The sequence below is a fragment of the Oryctolagus cuniculus genome, chromosome 7 (genome assembly GCF_964237555.1).
Source record: "Oryctolagus cuniculus chromosome 7, mOryCun1.1, whole genome shotgun sequence".
Lineage (NCBI taxonomy): Eukaryota > Metazoa > Chordata > Mammalia > Lagomorpha > Leporidae > Oryctolagus > Oryctolagus cuniculus.
This window is the reverse complement of record NC_091438.1, coordinates 139263791-139285089: the sequence shown is the minus strand read 5'-3', so window position 1 is coordinate 139285089 and position 21299 is coordinate 139263791. Positions and strand designations below refer to the sequence as shown.

General features: G+C 53.9%; 1 protein-coding gene across 9 annotated transcripts in view; it reads right to left on the bottom strand.

Annotated features, from left to right (window-relative positions):
• PHC2 (polyhomeotic homolog 2) overlaps nucleotides 1-21299 on the bottom strand; it is a 117985-nt gene that overhangs the window by 8616 nt on the left and 88070 nt on the right. For 4 of the 9 annotated variants that reach the window (XM_070078788.1, XM_070078790.1, XM_070078791.1 and 1 more), the window contains 2 exons: nucleotides 6132-6320; nucleotides 1349-1551 (listed from right to left, as the gene is read on the bottom strand). In XM_070078788.1, coding sequence (XP_069934889.1) covers nucleotides 1349-1551; nucleotides 6132-6320 — 392 coding nt within the window. Of the gene's footprint in view, nucleotides 1-1348; nucleotides 1552-4088; nucleotides 6097-6131; nucleotides 6321-17361; nucleotides 17673-21299 lie in introns of those variants that run through there. The other 5 variants (XM_017350218.3, XM_008273724.4, XM_051832058.2 and 2 more) reach the window with 3 other exon arrangements.

Genomic DNA, 21299 nt, shown 5'->3' with positions numbered 1-21299 from the left:
CCCCCTCCTGCCGCCCCCACATCACCATCCCAGCGTACCCTGCTCTGCTGTCTAGCTCACGAGGCACCCAAGTACAGGCAAGGCTTCCGCCCCGGGCCACGAGGGCTCGGCAGGCTAGGAAGTTACCTATTCCTCCAGGTGTCTGAGGGCACAGATCAGGTGTGCCACAGCACAGAGCAAGCGCCAGGCCTTGTGCTCACACACCGGCCAGGTGGGCCCAAAGCTGGGGCTGGGGTGCACAAGGGAAATGAACACCCTCTGCTGGCTTCCTACTCTTGCCCACATCACCGCTGCCCTGCCCAGGCCAGGGGCACAGGCAGCTAGGAGAGCTGACTCTGAGCCCCCTGGGGAAATGCGGCCCCACGCATCCTCATTTTTGCGCTCCCTTTGTGATCTCTGTCCAGGCAGCCTCTCTGGGGTGCTCTTCAATATGCTGGTGCCTCAGCCTTACTGCAGGAGAGCAGGGCCGAAGCAGGAGCTGGAGCTATGCACAGCTATGGCGCACAGCTTCCGGGGGGAAAGCAGACAAGAGGCGACTTGTCGTTGGCATTTAGAGGGGCGGTTCAGCCGCATGCTCATAGCCTTCTGCTGACTCATCAAGCCTCTCACGGATCCAAGAATGGGCACAGGGCAGATGGCATCGCAGGAAGGCAGCGACTCTGGCAGCCAAGTAATTGTCAGAAGAGAGCTCCTGTACACCTGCCTCTGGGCTCGCAACACCTGCAGGGCGGGACCGCCTGGCCTCCAGCTCCCGCTGTCCCCAGCCACCCCGGGTTCTCCTTGCTTCCCTGCAGGCTTAGGTTTCTACTGCAGACAGTGGACTACGCCCTGGCCAGAGCGCTCCCTGAGCACACTGACTCCCCTTGCAAGGCTGTGCCTGCAGGAAATGAACTCCAGGCGGGGACCCCGAGCCCCACCCCATTCCTGGTTTCCCTAAGAAGTCTGTTCTGTGCAGGGGCTTTCTGCTCCCTAACTGGCCAAAGCTCTGGCACTCACAACTCAGTGTGGCCTAATTTCAGAGTCTCTCATCTCTCATCAGATACCCAAAGTGAACTCCTTCTAACCGAGGAGTCACAGGTCACTAGCCAGGGACACAGCTGAGTGTGAAACCCCTCACCTGGGGACCCTGCCAGTTATTACTGATCCCTGACCCCTTCACGACCTTGCAAACATACACAATTCTAGAAAGAAACGGCTCTGACATTCTTTTGGGGGGGAGGGAATTAGCAAAGAAAGAGCAAATTGTCTACATTTTCAGAAATGTTACATGGAAATGTAAAAATATTCTAATACACATCCAAAATATACTTTAAAAAAAAAAAAAGAGGGGAAAAGAAGTAGTCCGTACCGGGAAAGGCTCCGCCCCCTCCTGGATCACAAACCCTTCGATAACATGCGTCAGGATTTGGGGTTTCACAATGGCCTGTGGTGGTTTATTCTCACCATTCTGGGGGGCAGTGCCGGCGATGCTGGAGGCAGAGTTTCCGTTCCCTGAGGTCATGCCGGGGCTGCTGAGGTCGGTCAGTGCATGAACAATGCCCTGCCCTGTCTCTGCAGGAGGAGAGCAGAACAAAGCATGCGCCGTCAGGACCAGGGGCCAGGCCCTGGCAGGAGCGCCCACACTGCAGGCGGGCCTGGCTTTTTGTGTGCCGCCACACGGCAATGCCAACCAGGCGGGCCCCTCCCCCAACGACCCATCTGCAGGCGGCACCGTTCCACGGCTGCACCACGAAGTGCGAGTGTCGCCCTTCCTGCCACGGTGCAGCCAGGCAGCCAGCAGTCTGTGCTGAGGGCCGTGGCACAGGCAGCCAGAGCCGTGTCTCTGAGGAGTTCAAACCCTGGGCAGCATCAACTTGGACAAATAAGGTAATGGTCAGCTACAGGGAGAAGCAAGCACTCAAGGCGATGTCCATACAACCAGGACAAGGGGCTGACCTCTGCTTAGGGCCTAGGGCATCCTGGGAGGCTCCTGGGAGGAGGATCAGACTTCAGAGCCCTGGGCATTATCAAAGCACTGAATCCCAGACGTCGATTCAAGGGAACTTGGTGTGTAGATCTGACTGTCCAGGGGCTGATTACCTGGGGTCACTCATCCAGACCTGCACCTGGGCATATCCCAGTTCTCCACGGGGAGCTGCCAGGCAGGACTGCGAGTTTCCATGCTGCTCCTGCTGCCCGCTGTTCTCAGCCCCACACACATCACAGACCCTCTCCCCCTCACTTCTCTGTGGCCCTTTCCTGAGCTCTCCCCTAGGAGTATGCTAGCTTTCCCCTGCAAGACCGGACAGCACGCTCCAGGAGGTATGGTGAGCCGCCTGGACACAGCCCCGGCCTCGCACAGCTCCCCAACATGGCGAGAGCTGCCTGCCTGTGGCCAGGGTGCCAATTCAGGAAGGCAGGAAGGAGGAGGGAGCAAACAAAGCAGTAGCCATGTTTGTGCTGCAACAAGCCTTGTTACTAAGCCTAACCCAGCGTGTGTGTGTGTGTGTGTGTGTGTGTGTGTGGAATATGCACTTTGATTTCAGTACATTGACAACTGAAGTAATTTTTGCACAAAGCTTTCTATGAAGATGCTCTTATTTCATATTAAAGATTGGAACTACCACCAGGGAACAAGAATCCACAGTGCCTGGTTGTATAGTAGGGAGAAATCAAAACAGGGAAGGTTCATGACTGGGTCGCAACAGGTCTCAGTCCCTTAGGCTCATTTTCTCACCAGAAGTGCTGGGGCTCAGTAAATTGGAATAAACTCTGTCTAATGAGATAAAGGGCTGCTCCAGCAGGCCATCAGCACAATAATGCCTCTGAGCTAAGCAGCCACCAACCAAGAGATGGCACTGATGAGGTGTTTTGTGTTTGCTTGTCACACCAGCAAGTTAGGAAAGCTGAGATGTCTATATTCCCTTGAAAAAACAATTATTTAACAGTTTCATCTTTTCTGCAGAGATGGAAAAAGTTCTCCTTTTTTTGGAATCAGTCTTTCTAAACTGCAAAGGTGTTTCAAAACTGAAAAAGGGAAATCTTTCCTTTATAATCTATAAATAGCTAGGAGGACTGAGTTAATCACACAATTAAATCAGATTTCTCTATTTTAATATTTAAAATTTTTAAGTATGCATTTGCATAATTATATTTTCCTCTGTTACCTAAAATATTTTAAATATGCAAAGACAAATATAGTTTATGTACATGAATAACTGTCATTAAAATACAAATCTTAGTATAGTATGAAAGCTAAAATTTTATTTTTAGATGGTGGCTATATCCTTCTCATTAGGACCGAGTGGAAACGTGCCCTGATAATTTAATGAACTACAGACAGCGGGACCACGGGACTGGAAAGCCGGGTGCACTGAACCCATCCAGCGATTTTCTGGCATCTGTTTGAATACCTCCGAGTGACAAAGGAACCCACTGCGTCTTTAGTAGTTTGCTCCCACCTTGGGCAACCCAATTAGAAAGTTCTTCCTTTGAGCCAAAAATCTGTCTTCCTGTTAATTTCTACCCAATTATCTTGGTTCTGTTCCTTAAGATCATAGAGAACAAGGCCAACTGGATTTGTATAATGGGCAAAAACACAGGCTTAGACCTGGCTTAGACACTGGTCTCCGTCACTGAGTGAATTATGGGCAAGTCATCGTCTCTCACTGAGCCACAGCGTCACGGGCTATAAAATAAGGATGCTAGTACCTACCTCACAGCAACACTGCGGGCACCAAGTGAGATGAGGAACAGCAGGAAAGCCACTCATGACCTCATACCAGCTCTCTCCTTCAGCCAAACCCCCTCTTGCTCTTTCAACTATGTGTTATATACAAAGTTGCAAGTTCATCGTTATCCTAGGTCTTCTTCACCTGCATCTTTTAACATCAGGTACCCAGACAATAATAAAAAAAATACCAAATATAGTTGTTGTTGTTGTTGTTGTTTTAAGAGATCTGGTTGGAAGACTTTTATTCAAACACCCCTGAAAACATAGGCAGAGGGAAGTGAGCTCTGTCCTCAGGTCCTAATTCCTCCATGAAACTCTGGGCCCACCCCCACCTGCCACCTGCCACCAGCACTCATCACCCACCAGCTGCAGATACCTCGTGGCCTTTTATGGGCTCTGTGCTGGCTCCCCGCCTCTTCCTTCCCCCTCTCAGATCGGTGCCTATTAACGCACACTGCCAGACGGGGGTCACTCTTGAGGACGGATTCCTTCCTTGTGCCAAACACTCGAGAGGACGCACAGATTCACCGGCCAGAGGCTCCAGAGCCAATGCCTGACACTGGGGAGCAAAGCCTTCAGAGGCAGAGTTTTTCAAAAAGGATCAGATAGAGAGAACACAAATAAACCTTTCGCCACGACACTGGAAACAGTCGCTTTCCGTAACCTCAGGAGACAGCATGCGGGAAGGGCGAGGAGGGTGTCTGTCTGGTGACTAGCGCGTTCGCAGCTTTTCTGCTTTGCACTCATCATCTGCTTTAGTAACAAAGGAGTTTGGGCTATTTCTGGAGCAACCAAACACAATCCCACCCCCTGCCACGCTCAGCACGCTGAGATTAATTTAATCTGCTTCCCGCTCTCCCAGACTGCTTTGCGGCCTGCTTGGGGGAAAGCAGCTTAACAGTGAACTTGCAGAAACCTGCCCTGCTGGTTGAGGCCAGATCAAAGAGACAAAGAAAGCCCCTATCTTCGGAATTCAGTTCTTTGCTCAGTTCCCTCCACCAGTCTGCAGGCTCTGAGTGCTGCCAGGGATTCCCACAGGTCTCAAATGCCTCCAGACAGTCAGACAGTCATTACCTGAACCAGAGGCTCACAGGCTGGGTGCTGGGAGTGCAGACTGGGGGAGGGAACTGAGGCCGAGTTTCTGAGGGTGGGGAGCAGGATCTTGCCTTTAACCGAAGCTGCAAGGGCCAAGCATTCGGATCCGAGTGAACAAGCCAGCGTGTGCCGGGGCGTCGCACGGCATCCACGTGTCCTCCTCCAGGCTTCTCAGTCCAGGCTTATTCACAGCCTCCGGCAAACTTCCTTTACTCAGAACAAACTGAAAAGACCGGCCAGTGGCCCCTCTACAAGCTCCTGTTCGTGAAATTATCTGCTTTGGGACTGGTCACTCTGATGAGCACAGCAGATTCCTCTGGGCAGGGAGGCTATAACTCACCTCTGTACCTTTCTGATTTTTAGACAGTGTATTTCATTTACCTGAAAGGCAGAGATCTCCTATCTGCCGGTTCACTCCCCAGATATCTGCAACAGCCAGGGCTGGGCTGGGCCAGGCCGAAGCCAGGAGCCTGGAACTCAATCTGGGTCTCCCACATGGGTGACAGGGACCCAGGTACTTGAGCCATCCCTCTGCTGCCTCCCAGGGAGCACACTAGCAGCAAGCTGGAGTGTAAAGTGGAGCCAAGATTGAACCAAGGCACTCTGATATAGGATGTCAGCATCCCCAGTGGCAGCTCCACTGCTGTGCCAGACGCCTGCCCCCGGTTCTGTATTTTTAGGAACTAATCCAATATCCAAGACATGGTGACATTGATGCCTGAGGTCTGTTCAGCTGGAGTGTACGGGAACCATGGTCTCAGCCTTCCCTGTCAACAGAAAAACTGCACGTCTCCCTGGTATCAAAACAAGCAACTTGGCACCAGCCGAGATTCGCAAATTGCTTTCTAAGGCTACGATGATTTGAGAGCAGCCAGGCTGGTGCCTGCCTACAGGAGGGACGCTTCTGGATACCTGTCTATAAAAAAGGAATAAGATACTCTTAGGCCACCGCTCCCTGTTTCAGTGGGGATTTCCTTAACAGAGCGGACACACAGCACTAAGTCTGCCATGGAAGACTGGAGCTGAGCAGATGCCCTGTGCCCTCTCAAACAGCTATGCTAGAACCAGACAACGTGGCAGGGCAGAAGCAAAAAGGCTTCTAGAAGAACAGTCCTGCCCTCAGGAGCAGGTGGAACGTGAGTGAGCAGCACTGAAGTCAGGGGGTACGCTGGTCCTGGCAATGCAAAATCTGGCCACTCTGGAACCATGTCTGAGGACAAAAACCACCAGGTTTGCTGGGACACGGTTTCTCACCACATCTGAAATGGCCATTTCTGATGGCGTGGCACTCACTCCCATCCACCCTTGACAAAGCCCTGAAGACCTGGGTCGGACGGGCGCCTCCTTCCAGCCCTGGGCGGGTCACTGCTGCTGTGTTCTCTGGACAGGAATCTTCTACCCAGCTCCGCAGACGGCAGTGGAAGCAAAGCAGAGCTGGTGAAGGCAGTGAATCGCCACCATGGATCATTCTCTTGTGGCAACTTCCGCTCAACAAATGGGCAAACGAGGCCACCTAAAGAACAGAGCAGGGGCCAGCACTGTGGTGTAGCGGGTAAAGCCACTGCCTACAGTGCCAACACTCCATGTGGACACCGTTTCGAGTCCTGGCTGCTCCACTTCCAGCCCAGCTCTGCTATGACCTGGGAAGGCAGCAGAGGATGGCCCAAGCCCACATGGGAGACTCGGAAGAGGCTCCCGCCTCCAGGCTTCAGATCAGCCCAGCTCTGGCTGTTGTGGCCATTAGAGGAGTGAGCTGGCAGATGGAGTACCACCCCCACACCGCCGCCTCTTTGTAACTCTTTCAAATAAATAAATAGATCCTAAAAAAAAAAAGAACACAGAGCCCTGTCTCTAGGCCCTGTGGTGCTGGTCACCTCACGGTGCCTCCACTGAGCAGGCCCCGCCTTGTGGGCAGGGAGGGTGAAGAACTGCTTGCTCTGAAGACAGCCTGAGCGAGCACCTGCAAGTGATGCCGGTGAAACCGTATCCAGGACGCCAACAGCAGCACGCCCAGGTGGCAGAGCGCACCTAGTGGAAGCAGCAGGCTGGACTGAGGGCAGAATGCCCAGCCCCTGTGGAAGGTCTGGGGGCCACTTGGGACCCCAAAGAAATTAGGGCCACCTGAAAACTGAGGGGTGGGCATGAGACATCATGAGTGCCAACTGTTGACACCTTCCCCCACTGGCTCCGCAGGGGAGGGGAGGAAGGGGGCTGGCCAGCTCCAGCTCTACCCTGGGACTGACTGAGCCCACTAATTAGAGGCTCATTTGGTTAACAACCCTCTTTAAAACACACTTGCAGTCATTCACACCTTCCTGTGAATCACCTGCCTCAGATAAGCACTGCTTTCCTCCCAGATTTCGGGAGGTCAAGTGTGCTGGGCGGTGGGGTGGCACTCACAGTTCACAGAGGACCGTGAACAGCTCAATTTTCCAGATGAAGCAACCTGGTGACTCACCCAAGGTCACACTGTGGCAGAACTCAGTGCCTCAGGTCCCCTGGGTGGGCTGCTCAGGGGAGGAAGGGCCGTGCTGGGATCCGTCACAGGACAGAGGACAGGGAACGGAAACCGCATCCTGGGACGTTTGAAACCAGAGGCCGGACGGCACATGTGGTGGGAGCGGTTGAGGTGAGAAAGGTGAGATGATCCCAGGGACTGGTTTCAAAAATGGGACTGCTGAGCTATTCGGGAGAGGCCCCTGCATCTGGCTCATCAGAACCTGGGCGCACTTCCCCGGCAGTGCTAACATGCAGCTAACACCACGTTTCCCCAGTTCTGAAATGCTTCCACTTTTAATGTGGCTCGTTTCCCCCACAGGACTTTGACACTGAAGTCACACATCGATCGCGCCTGAATCTGACAGTTCCCACACGCATGTGCACTTTGGAAGCCAGGCAAGAGCCTCTACCACATGCACAAAGGGCACTCTTGAGGGTGGGCGAGCTTCCCGCCCCGGGAGGCCTCTGTGCACCAGAAGGCAGGGCCAACCAGTGCCAAATGCTTGTAATTTTCCAGTCCTGCAAGGACACGGCTCGGACACGCACCTGGCCCGGAGGACGCGCGGCAGGCTGTGGCTCTCCTGGGGACGCCATCGCCCCTGCCCCGCAGCCCAGCCTCCTCAGGAGCAAACAGCAGTGCAGAGGATCCCTTGGGGCCCACGTTGCTGGGAGAGCGGTGAGCTCTGTTGTCACTGGAGGGTGAGGCCGAGTCCACCGGGGGTCCCTGCAGAGGCTGCGGTGTCGCTGCCCGGTGACCTGGTGGAGCCTGGGATACAGGACTGGAGGGCAGGCCTGCGCCCCGGGTCCTCAGCATCTGGGCTCGGGCATCTGTTGGGAGGGTGGCTCCTCCCGCGCTGGCAGCCATTACCATACAGCTGACTTCCCTGCTGTCTCCCAGGACACAGGCGGGGAGCGGGCCCTTCTGACTCACCCACAAGCCCCGGCTAAAGTGTACATAAGCTGAATTGTCAACAGCTGAATGTTTTCCAAGCTGCCACCCCCAGCTAAGAAGGAAGGAATCAATGGCACAACAGCCACCCCTCCCCCATGCGGTCAGGACACTGGGAGCCAAAGGGGATTTCCAAACAGCTGCGGCACCTACTCCCGGCCCACGACTGAGGACACGGGAGGGGCTGGATCACACACAGCCGCACCTGCAGGACCACAAGCAGCCAGGGAGACTCCGCATCCTCCTGAACACTGACAAGCAGGGTGGGTCCGGTGACACCCACTGGCAAGGCCAGGGGCTCCCACAGTGTCACATCCCAGGCTCTGACACGTTACAATTTCAAAAGGCAAAACGTCCGGAACTACTGGGAGAGGCTCTGCAGTCCCCATTCAGATCACGGGAGATGGCAGCAAGAGCAGCAGCAGCCCTGGCCTGGGCTCAGACCCAGGCTCATGTTCCAGCTGCATCTCTCACTCTCTGCGGGGCTTCAAGCATTTGCTGTCTGCTCTGAGACCGGGTTTCTCCTACCGCAAGGGAGGATCACGCTGCCTGGTGTGCAAGGTACAGTATCAGTTTCTACGTGGAACACACTTGGCACTGAATGGAGGGCGAAGCTGTGCTGCACCGCAATGAAAACTTCAGAATGAAAGATCTGGATTAAATCCTAGCTTGTGACGCCCAGCAGGTTGTAGACCTCAGTCTTCTCATCCACGGCATGGGGCATTTCGTTTGCCTTCCATGGAGGGGTGGGGATTACAGGAGGTGATGCAGGTATCACTCAGCGGGACAGGCCTGGCCTGGCCACAGGAGCACCCACGTCAGCGAGACCTCAGAGAAGCAGGGAACCATCCGAATCCCTCTCTCCCCAAGCCTGGCCTTTTGCACACTGGCAGCAGAGCTGGTCTTTCCTTGGCCCGAACTGAGGCAACACTCATGTTCCACAGACGTCCGATCTACTCGGGCTTCTCGTCCTGACGTTCCTGAAGTCAGGCTTCATGTTTCTCCCTCTTCTTCTTAATTTTTATTTATTTATTGAGAGATGAGAGAGAGGGAGAGCTCCCTTCTGCTGGTTCACACCCAAATACCTGCAATGGCCACAACTAGGCCGGGCCCAAGCAGGGAGCTGGGAGCTCGATCCAGGCCTCCTAGTGGGTGGCAAGACCTAACTGCTTGAGCCTCCCAGGGTCTGCACTAGCAGGAGGCCGGAGTCAGAAGCCAGGTACTCTGATGGGGGGCTGGCCACTCCTAACCAACCGCTCAGCTGCGAGGCCAGACTCCACCCCCCATTACCTCCACTCTGATGATGACAGAACAGAACAATTGCTTGTGCCCTTCGGGGCAGACCAACGGCCACTAATCCACAGAACAGGAAGAGAGAACACCAGACTCCTCTCCACACAGTTCAGAGTCCCAGAGCACTGTGCAGACAGTGCAGAAGAACCTCAGAAACCAGAGGTTAACTTTGAGACAAACAGAAGAACTGCTACATCCGGAAAACAGTAAATTGAAGAAGCCTGCGATGCCTTGGCCTATGAAAGAGAATCCATATAAAAGGCTGAAGACAATCGCAAGGAACAAAGATTTCTATGGGTTTACAAAAGAAATCTAGAAACCTGTAGGCAGCCATCTCACTATTTTCAGGCTGGTAACAAGGGCACGTAACCACTTTCCCTAACTTGGTAACTAATTTTTGGTTACTAACTGCAGGACCACTAATATTCTCATATACGTAGGGGTGGGAGGAGAGTGTAGGAGGAGTGCTAAGCCTCACTTTTCTTGACTATATGGGGTACTTCAAAAAGTTCATGGAAAAATGGAATTAAAGTTTGAGTTTAGGGGCAGACATTTGGCACAGCTTCAGTCGGCTGCACTGCAAACTGCAACGTCTGAGTTTAAGTCCCGGCTCCACTCCTGATTCCAGCTTCTTGCTAATGCACACCCTGGGAGACAACAGTTGATGGCTGCCACTCTTGTGGGAGATCCAGAGACTTCCAGGCTCCTGGGTGTGCCCTGGCCCAGCTCTGGCTGTTGTGCGCATTTGCGCAGTGCATCTCCCTCTGCCTTTCCAGTAATAAAATAAATGAAAACTTTTTAAAATGTGAGCTTATTTTGCTACAGAAACAATTATGAAATCCAAGCACAACTGTTCCCACATATTATGAGAAAGAACTGTTCTGCATCAAAAATCTCATACTTTAATTTCATTTTTCCATGCACGTGCTGAAGTGCCCTTGTATAATGCAATACATAATTAACAGTAATTTTGGAAATCAATCCTACTGCTAACTTCTGCTCTTGGAAAACATTATCATCTTCTGGTAACCACTAAGTTTTCAATCACCCTCCTCTGCCACTGTCAACGCACAGAACAGATAATGATCATGGGAAGCCTAGAAATATAGATTTAATCAAAATACTTTAAAAAATGTGTTTGTTTCATATTGACTGTTTTCTTTTAAAGTGTCATTTGTTTTCTACAAAAATGTCTTAATATAGCTGTGTGGCTGCAGGCCACATATGTATGGTTTTGAATATTCTAAAGATATCAGTGACGAGGGATAATTATACAGCCTTTGTGTCGTAAGAGCCATGCAAGTAGAATTTTAAAAATAGCTCGCAGCAGTCATGAACTTCCATTTCTTGCCAACAGTTTCAGTGTTCACTATCAGGAGTGGTCCTCCACATCTCCTAAAGAGCTGGCTTTGAAAGGGCAAGAATGCCACCTCTTCTTAACAGAAATAATACATTTCATTGCCAAGAAGAAAAGCATACATGAAGCAGACGTTTGCTTATGCTTTAAAGAAAGTCGTAACGGGGCTGGCTTTGTGGTGCAGCGGGTTGAGCTGCTGCTTGATCCAGTCCTAGCTGCTCTGCTTCTGATCCAGCTCCCTGCTCATGCGCTTGGGGCGGCAGCAGAAGATGGCCCAAGTACTCGGTGCCCTGCCACCCACGTGGGAGACCAGGATGGAGTTCCAGGCTCCTGGCTCCAGCCCAGCCCGGCCCTGACTGTTGTAGACATTTGGGGAGTGAACCTGCAGATGAAAGATGTCTCCCCTCACCCCTGCCCTGCCTTTCTTTCTCTGTTACTATGCCTTTCAAATAAATAAATAATCTTTGAAAAGGAAAAAGGAAAGTCACAATAGGGAACTGGGGCTCTGCAACCCCTGGATCACCCTGGCTCTCTGGCATCCGGGCTGCCGGCAGCCATCTCTTTAGCAGATGTAGAAGGCAGGCTCCTTTCTTCTGGACTTATGGAACTAAAATACCTCTCGGAAACAAAGCACAGGAAAGCCCGTCCTTTCTCACCAACTACACATAACTGGGAAGGGGAGGGAGAGAACAAAGACGTTTACTCTGCCAGCCTGGATGGTCTTCAAGGACCCCAGTAACTATTCTTTTTTCTTCCCCCTTTTTTAAAAAATTTATTAACATAGAGATTTCATGTATTTTTTGGTGCAATTCTAAGATAACTATACTTTCTTCCCTTCCTCAATCCCCCTCCTTCTTTCCTTCTATTGTTCCTTTAATTTTTACAGTAACATACTTTCAATTTACTGTATAATCACATGCTTAATGCACCACTAGCCATAAAGTTCAACAACTAAAAAGTAGAAAGACCAGTATTCCACAGGGGTATAGACAAGGGCTAAAACCAGTAAGCAAATCATAAGATGTCAGTTTCACTCTTAGATTTTTTTTTTGCATTCTATATTAACTACCACATATCAGGGAAAACATGATATTTGTCTTTCTGGGACTGGCTTATTTTTGTCTATTCTTTAAATGATATGCTGTGCTCTGATTATGCTCTTTTCTTCAAAACTAAAAACTTAAAATATTATTTATTTATTTTGAAAGTCATAGTTATAGAGAGGTTTTCTACCCACTGGTTTACCCTGTAAATGGCTGCAAAGGCCAAGGCTAAGCCAGGCTGAAGGCACAAGGCAGGAGTTTCATCCAGGTCTCCTATGTGAGTAGCACGACCCCAAACAGTTGGGCCATTTTCTGTTGCTTTTCCCAAGCCATTGGTAAGGAGTTTGACTGAAAGTGGAGTAGCCAGGACTCGAACCAGTGCCCATATGGGATGCTGGCATCACAGGTGGCTGCTTTATCTGCTATGCCACAGTGCCAGCTCCAGAACTAATTATTCTTAACTGTACAACTCTGGAATGACTCTAACATAGCCCAATTGCATTCTACTTCTGTTACCAATGAGGGAAAAACTCTAGAATTTGTAAGAATGCTGTGGTTGACAAGCATGAGGTTATTTTCCTAGCAAATTCACAAATGCCCATGATATAAAGTAGAATTAAACATAGTGTTTCTGAATGTCTTTACAAATATCAAATCAGTGTCCTGATGTGGCTAGAAATTAAAAATTTAAAATTTAAATAAAGTAATGCATAAAATAAACCCAGATCCATCTTAGTTGTGAATAATTATAGTTATCTCACGGGAAGGCATTTGGCTTAGTGGTTAAGAAAGCAGTCAGGGGGCCGGCGCCATGGTGCACTAGGTTAATCCTCTGCCTGCGGCGCTGGCACCCCATATGGGTGCCGGTTCTAGTCCCAGTTGCTGCTCTTCCAGTCCAGCTCTCTGCTGTGGCCCAGGAGTGCAGTGGAGGATGGCCCAAGTGCTTGGGCCCTGCACCCACATGGGAGACCAGGAGGAAGCACCTGGCTCCTGGCTTCGGATCGGCACAGCGCCATCCATTTGGGGAGTGAACCAATGGAAGGAAGACTTTTCTCTCTGCCTCTCTCTCACTGTCTATAACTCTACCTGTCAAATAAATTAAAAAAAAAAAAAAAAAAAAAAGAAGAAGAAGGAAAGCAGTCAGGACACCCATGTCCCACATCAGAGTATCTGGGTTTGTTCCTGGCTCAGGCTGCTGACTCCGGCCTCCTGCTAATGCAGACCCCAACAGGCAACGTTAATGCCTCAAGTCATTGGGTTTCTGTCACTCCCATGGGAGATTCAGATTTCTAAATTTTTTTTTAAAAAAGATTGATTGATTTATTTGAAAGGCAGAGTTACTGAGAGGCAGAAGCAGAGAGAGAGCTCTTCATCTGCTGGTTCACTCCCCAAATGGCCACAATGGCCAGAGCTGGGCCGATCTGAAGCCAGGAGCCTGGAGCTTCTTCTAGGTCTCCCACGTGGGTGCAGGTGCCCAAGGACTTGGGCCACCTTCTACTGCTTTCCCAAGTGCATTAGCAGAGAGCTGGATTGGAAGTGGAGCAGTCAGGACTCGAACTGGCACCCATATGGGATGCCGACACTGCAGACAGCGGTTTAGCTGATATGCCACAGCACTGGCCCAGGGGATCCGGCTTGTTTCCAGTCCCAGTTTTGGTCCAGGCCAGTTCTGGTTGTTGCAGGCATTTGGGGAGTGAACAAGTAGATGGGAACACTCTCTATCTGGCTCTCAAATAAATAAAGGGCCTCCACTGTGGCTTAGCAGGCTGCTGCCTGTGATGCTGGTACCCCACGTGGACGCCTGTTTGAGACCGAGCAGCAGCTCCATTTCCCATCCAGCTCCCTGCTAATGGCCTGGGAAAGCAGCAAAAGATGGTTCAGGTACCTGGGCCCTTGTATCCACATGGGAAACCTGGAAAAAGCTCCAGGCTCCTGGCTTCAGCCTGGCCATTTGGGGAGTGCACCTCCCTTTCTCTTTCCCTCTCTCTCTGTCTCTCCCCACCATGTTCCTCTGCCTTTCAAATAAATAAAAAATAAATCTTTAAAATAGATAAATAAAACTTAAAACAAACTATCTTACACTTATTCAAAGTCCTTTTAACTAGTGAGTCATGTTGTAGTTTAAACCATGCCATATGGCGCCAGTATTGTGGCATAGCAGGTAAATCTGCCACCTGTGATGCGGGCATCCCACACGGGTATTGGTTTGAGTCCCGGCTGCTCCACTTCTGATCCAGCTCCCTGCTAATGGCCTAAGAAAAGCAGTGGAAGGTGGCTCAAGTGTTTGGGCCCCAGCCATGAGGAAGACCTGGATGAAGTTCCTGGCTTCAGTCCTGGCCATTGCAGCCATATGGGAGAGTGAACCAGTGGATCCAAGATCGCTCTGTGTCTCTCCTTCTCTAACTCTGCCTTTCAAAGTAATAAATAAACTTTTTTAAAAAAATAAACCAGGCCATAAAGACGTTCAAGCACAGGTTCCTATATGCTGAGACCCTTAATGCAGCTCTGCGCTCCCCAGGAAGGTGTGCGATCCCCGGAAAGAGCCGCCTGTGGTCAGCACGGAGGCCCCGTCACAGCAGGTTGCATAAGGCAGTCAGGGCGGGCAGGCTCCGGCACAGGACCTCACTGTGAGACAGTCTCCCAAGGGTGTACAAAGTCCCTCTACATCCCCTTCTGTGAGATTCCTCCTGACCACAGAAAAACATCCTCTTCTTCCAGTTGCAAATTGGCACAAAACAAAGGAAATAAAAGAGAAAGCACCACTTAGGAAGACTGCTTACTCTCATCTCTCCACGTGGTCTCTGTTCAGAAGGGAATCTTTATGTGGGTGGGACCAAACGTCGGAAGATTAAATATGGAACAGCTGAAGAGAACTTGGACCGTAAACTCAGAATGACTCAAGAAGCGGGAACAAACCCACGGTCAGCTCATACTTGGTAATTACCAAACACGCGGCGGCAGCACCAGCGCTGGAACCACCATCCTAGAGCCTAGTTTTTCGTTTTGTTTTGGCTGCTGTCCCAATACCAGATCAAAGTGGACTCTGCCGGGAGGAGGGTGATCTTTATTAGGCAAATGGTTGCGGGAGTGAGGCCCATGGCCAGAGAGGAGGAGTCCCAGGCAGCCACGTCCCAGGACAGACGGACCCCAGCACACGGGGAGAAGCTCCTAGTTATCTGTGTGCGTCCTTACATGAGACCACCGAGGAAGGGCACGACCACGACCTGGGGGAGACCAGCTGGTTTTACACCATCATCTCGCCACTCCCTTTCCCTCTGGAAGATCAGAACCAAGGGATCCAAAGTATCTGAGACAGGAAATGAGTAAGGCAGGAAAAAGGATGTGGTCTGAAAAGGAGTGGATTCTGGGGCTGAGCCAGAGCGAGTAACAGCAGCAGGGTCACAGCTGGGGGAAGGGGTCCCGGTGGCAGGAAGAGGAATCTCAGGGGCCGTCAGCCGGGACTGGCAGAGTCTCCGTCTGGAGCAGCGAAACACCACCCTCCTCAGAGGAATCCTCCGCAGCCGGGCTCAGCGAGCCCAGACAATGGCCGGAGCCGTCACTGGGGAAGAGGAGAGGCGCTGGGGTTTCCTCTTTACTTGGGCTCCACAAAGGAAAATTAAAAATTAAGCCGAGACCTGGAAGAGAGGCAGACAGGACTGGGAGGGGTGTGATCTAACACCCACACACACGGGCCAGGCCCCGCAGGGCCCGGGGCCGGCGGAGAGACTGCTCCCGACAACGCGGCAGGACAGCGGAGAAGCCAGCCCGGGACGCAGAAAAGCGGACCGAGGAACGACCCACTTTCTCAGGACCAAGGCTGGAGAGCAAACAGGCATCTATTCTTCCCAGGGGGCATGGTCAGGCCTGGAAACAGACTTCGGGTGGGCTGAGAGGCAGGCCTCACGTGACCCAGAGGGCCTGGAAGGGGCAGGTTCCCAAAGAGCACCACTCCCCAGCTGCCAGACCCTCTGCGAAACAAGCCCGCCCTTGTGATCGCGCCAGGCCCAGAAGCTCTGGTTCCCTGGCAGGGGCTGTGACTTAGGTGCTGACTCAAAAGTGTGAACACCCCCCCCATCTCCCCCAGCACAGATGCCCGTGCTGGGTGTGGGCTGTGTGCTAAGATCACCTGTGTGTTCTCTCCAGTGCCTGGGGCAGCATGGCACAGCAGGCAGGAGCCTAAGCAAGCCCTGCTCGTCTGACACAATGAAACCAAAACTACTTTGCTTCCCTTCTAAAACCTAAGCCAGCAAGACCCTTTCTTTATGTGTTCTAGAGTCAAAACGATGGGAATCCCTACATCCCTTCCGACCCAAGCTTGAACCCCAATCTCCTGACCTGTGCCAGAATGGAAGGCTGGGGTGGGGAGGGGGCGGGAGGTGGAACTTCCTCATTAGCCTGTAACATTCATGCTGACCTAGAAATCCCGGCAGTGACAACATTTGGGTTGACTCAGGAGGGGAAGGAAAGCTCCTAGGTGAGTGCTAATTGGATTACCCAGTTATGCCCCAGAGCCAAATGGCTGGGAAAGGCCAGGACATCAGGGTCTGGTACAGCGAAAGTGACACTCTTCCAAACTACTAATCCAGACCCGCAGGCTGTTAGACAATGGGATGGGACAGCTTGAACTGGAGCTGTCCTAGAAAAATTGGGGCCACGGAGTGGATGTAGGTCGGTGGCTTTCCCACCAGGGGATCCTTGGGGCCCGCAATGCTAATGGGGAAGAGGGATAAGGATGAGGCGTTGGGCAGTGTCTGGGGGTAGAGCTGTCACCCACTAGGTGCGAAGTCCGAAGCAAAGGAAAGTTGACCAGAAGTGAAAGCAAGTTAGCCAAATCCGCTCCGCCTGTGCAGCGGGGCTGGGCTGGGGTGGCGCTGGCACCAACCGGCGTCCGGCCGCCCCCGGGGGACACGGCAGCTGCCCCGCCGGTCTGCAGCCTGACCTCGGTGGGCGCCGAGGTTAACGGAGAGAACCGACGACGACAAGTGGCACACAGCAAATGAACATGGAAGCGGACGGCAAGGCAAGGCTTGTCCTTCTCCAGCCAATAAAAACCCTGGAGACGCGGCGAGACGAAGCACCAGACCCCGCAGCGAAGCCCAGCCCGCCCTCCCCAGCCGGGGGGCCCGGGAAGTCGCTCTCCCCGGAGGCCGCGACGTGCGAGGCGGGGGTGTGCGGGCCTGGGACACGCGGAAGCTCTGGCGCGCAAAGGGGCAGCCGGCGCCTCGCGCGGCCCCGCAGGCGAAGCCGGCGACGCGCGGGCACCTCCCAGGCGCCGGGAGGGCGAGCGGCGCGGCTGGCACGGCCTGGTGGCCGAGTAGGCCCGGCCGCGAGTGGCACGGGAGGGCGGTGCCCGACGCCCAGCGCGGGCCCCGATGCCCTCCTGCCGAGAACCCTCCCCCGCCCCGACACTGACCTGTCCAGGGCCCGGCTGGGCCTGGCCGGGCGGGGCCTACGCAGCCCCTCGGCCGGGCGCCGCCTCGCGCGGGGTCCCGGGCCCGGGCGGGCCGCCTCCTCTCCGCCGGGAGCCTCCGAGCCGGGGCCAGGGGCTGCCGCGGCGCATCCGAACGCACCGGCCGGGCCGGCGTCAACAAAGGGCGGCGGGGACGCGAGGCCGGGGCGGGGGCGCGGGCGGCGGCTGGGATTGCGCGCGCGCGGCGGGCGCTCGAGGGCTGCAGCCGCCGCGGAGACAATGCGACGCGTCCGGGACGGCTCCCGCGGCCGCCTCCGCCGGGGGCGGGGCCGGCGCGCGGGGCGGGGCTGGCGCGCGGGGCGGGGCCAGGGCGCGGGGCGGGGCCGGCGTGGACGCGGGTCCGCGCGCTTCCTTTGTGCCGCCGAGCCCCGCCCGCGCCGTCGCCGGGGCTCTGCCGGGCCCGGGGCGCGACAGCCGGAGTTTCGGTTTCAGGGAGGCAGGCGGTGGGCCGCGAGCACGGCCGCCGTGACCGGTCTGCGAAGCGCCCCAGTGGCGGGGCGGCCTGCGAGTCCCGCTACGACCGTCGAGTGTGTAGGGCCTGGGTGGGGGGTAATGGTGATAGAGACCACCAGGCATGAAGGGCCGAGGTGCGGCACGGCCTGTGCTGTGCGCACGCAGCCTCCCTGGCTGTTCACCGTAATTCTCCCCACCAGGGACTAAGGGCTCCGGCCACAGCTCCAGACAGCTGGTCGGCCCCGCGGCCCGCCGCGAAGGTTACCCGAGGAAGTTGCTGCCCGCAAAACGCAGCCCGAGCCCGGGAAGCATCAGCGCTCGTCCCGGAACGCACCGGGCTCAGGGCTCGTCAGGGAGCGCGCTGGGCTGTGGACGCCAGGGCGTGCTGCGCGGGGCTGCACGCACACGGGGCCGGCTGGCACACAGGGCTCGCTGGCCCTTCTTGACCTCTCCTTTCCCAGCGTCCCTGTTCTCTGGACTTTTCTACCGTCCCAACTTCCTTCTCTGTCGCTCCTTTTCCTTTGCAAGGCCTCGTCCCCTTCCTCTTGTTTCCCGGCTTTACATTACTTTAAAAAATGTTTTTGACATTTATTTATTTGAGAGACAGCTCTCGACTGCTCCACAAATGCATGCACAAAAGGCAGGAGCTGGGAAGACAATCCAGGGTCGCCTACGGGGGTGGCAGGAACGCACCTGCTAGCTGTCAGGGCCACCTTCCAAGGTCCACACTAAAGGAAGGTGGAGCCAAGAGCCAGGGATGGAAACCTAAGCCAGGCGCTGCTATGCGGCATCCTAACCTGGGAACCTAACCCGGGCACTCGAAGGTGTCCTAGCCTGGGAACCTAACCCAGGCACTGCTAGGCTGGATGCAGGCATCCTAACCTGGGAGCCTAACCCGGGCATGCTAGGCTGGACGCAGGCATCCTAACCTGGGAACCTAACCCAGGCACTGCTAGGTGGGATGCAGGTGTCCTTAACCTGGGAGCCTAACCCAGGCATGCTAGGCTGGATGCAGGCATCCTAACCTGGGATCCTAACCCGGGCATGCTAGGCTGGATGCAGGCATCCTAACCTGGGAACCTAACCCGAGCACGGCTAGGCGGGATGCAGGCATCCTAACCAGTCCCTTAAACTCGAGGCCAGATGCCTGCCCCACACTACTTGATACTCTCAGACTGCTTATTTCTCTCTCTTTTTCCCATGCCTTTCTTTCCCCTCCACTGTTTTGCAAGCCCCTTTTTCATTAATGTGCACATCCTCTGCCTGCCTCGCTTTCCCCAGCCCTTCTGGGAAAGCTCCCCCCCCACCTCAAGGTCCAGACTCACAAGAGCAGCGGGCAGCGTTGCCCAGATTGGGACAGACAGGAAGCGCTGTGGCCTCTGCATGCCACACAGGCGCTCGGCTGAGCCGCCGCACGCGGTGTGGACGTGTGCGAGTGTGGCCGTGGCCCAGTGGAACTTTGTGGACAGCTGGAATTTCACCTACTTTTCACAGCTCACGAAACTGTGTTCTTATAACTTGGGAAAGATGTTTCAGCGACCCTTCTCGGCTGTGGACGGTGCAGACCCGGCCAAGCGATGGATGCAGCCGTGGCCCGCCACTTCCTCCCGGCAGTAGACTAACGTCAGCTGTCGGCCGCGGCTCTTGCTTTTCGTCCTCCAACGCGCGTACCTCGAGCCCTTCCGGGACGCCCCACATTTCAGTTTGGGTGGTCCCTTGCCCCTGTGCGTGGAGGCAGGCAGGGGACAGACCCCGCTTCCTGGGGAACCGCCTGGCGTCCACGGCGCTTTGTCTGCGGTGGGCGATTGCACGTGCGCAGGGTGGGCCGCAGAGCCCTTTGCAGCGGCCTCTGCTGCCAGGCGCTGACCGGTCCAAGAGCTGGGCCCTTGGGAGCGCAACTGATTTCAGAGAAAGAGGGGCTGATGGCCTCCCGGACACGATGGAGAGAGGCAGGCGGCTGGCAGCAACTCAGGGCTTGTTGGGTGACAGATACTTCAACCCTAAGTGCTGCTCCCCACCAGCGTGGACACGACGTGTGTCCTCGCGTGGGTCCTGGAGGAAACGTCTGTCACCAAATCGGTGGAGGAGGGAAGTTGGAGAGGGCAGAGTTAAGCAGAGGAGTCCGGAGAACAGTATCCAGATATGGAAGATCCCTGCCTCACCACTTTCTTATCTTTAAGATGCGAATAAAAAGGGGCTGGAGTTCTGGTGCAGCCGGTTAAGCCATCACGTGGTATGCTGGCATTCCAAATGAGTACCAAGAGTTCCGGCTACTTCACTTCTGATCCAACTCCCTGCTGATGCTCCCGGGAAAGCAGGGGAGATGGCCCAAGTGCTTGTAGGAGACCTGGGTGGCCACTTGGGGAGTGCACCAACGGATGGTCTCTCCCTCTCTAACTCTGCCTTTCAAGTGAATAAATCTAAAATTTTTTTTAAATGGTGGGACTCCCAGCCATTGCGGCCATTTGGGGAGTGAACAATCAGATGGCAGACCTCTCTCTCTATTGCTCCCTCTCTCTGTCTGTAACTCTGCCTCTCAAATAAATAAATAAGATATTTAAAACATGGGGGGGAAAAGTATGTAAATCCTGGCAGAGAGGGCTCAGTAACTGTTAGTTATTCTATTTTCTGGGCTAGAACTTTGGGCTAAATTCAGAAGATAACATTTAACAGATTATAATTAATTATAGTTTGGTTCTAAGCATAAATCTGAGACTGAGGAGACCTGGCATAAGAGTTCATATAAAAGGAAACCTCAAAAACAAACTGAACCCAGGCCGCTGGAATTCAGATGACACAGCACCCGACCCGGTGTCACCCCTATGGGGTCAGAGGAGTTGATGTGGAGCCACTGGGGCAGCGCTTGGGCAAGGGAGGGGAAGTGCTGCCCTTTCACACGGGGTGGCCCAGAGCCTCTTCGCGGTTTTGTTTTGTCCTCTGAGGAGTGGGCACTAGAACATTTGCCTCTCAGGGGCATTACGAGTGAGCCCACGTCTCAGGGTGGTGCCCAGTACATAGTAGGTGTTCAACAAAGTCTAATTCCTTCCTGCTGTACCAGAGGGATTTCAGAAACAGTCCTGCCTATGCCTTAAATAGGCAATAAAGACAAGTGGCTTTTTATATTTGATACCGGTTTGCTTAATTTGGGGATCACACTTTGAGAGAATTAATGAACAGCCAATCATGACCAGGATGGTGGTCCTGACGGATGTTGGTAAAAAAGGAAAACTGGAGGATCTTTAGCTTGATGCCTGTCTGTCTGTCTGTCTGTCTCTCTCTCCCTCTACCCCTCTCCCTCCCTCTCTGAATGGGTGAGCAAGAGACCTCCTAACTGTGTGTAAGCACTCTGAGGCACACACTGCTACAACTAACTGGAAGGACAGAATCACGACCAGCGGTGGCAAGTTCCAGGAGAGTAGGTTTCGGTG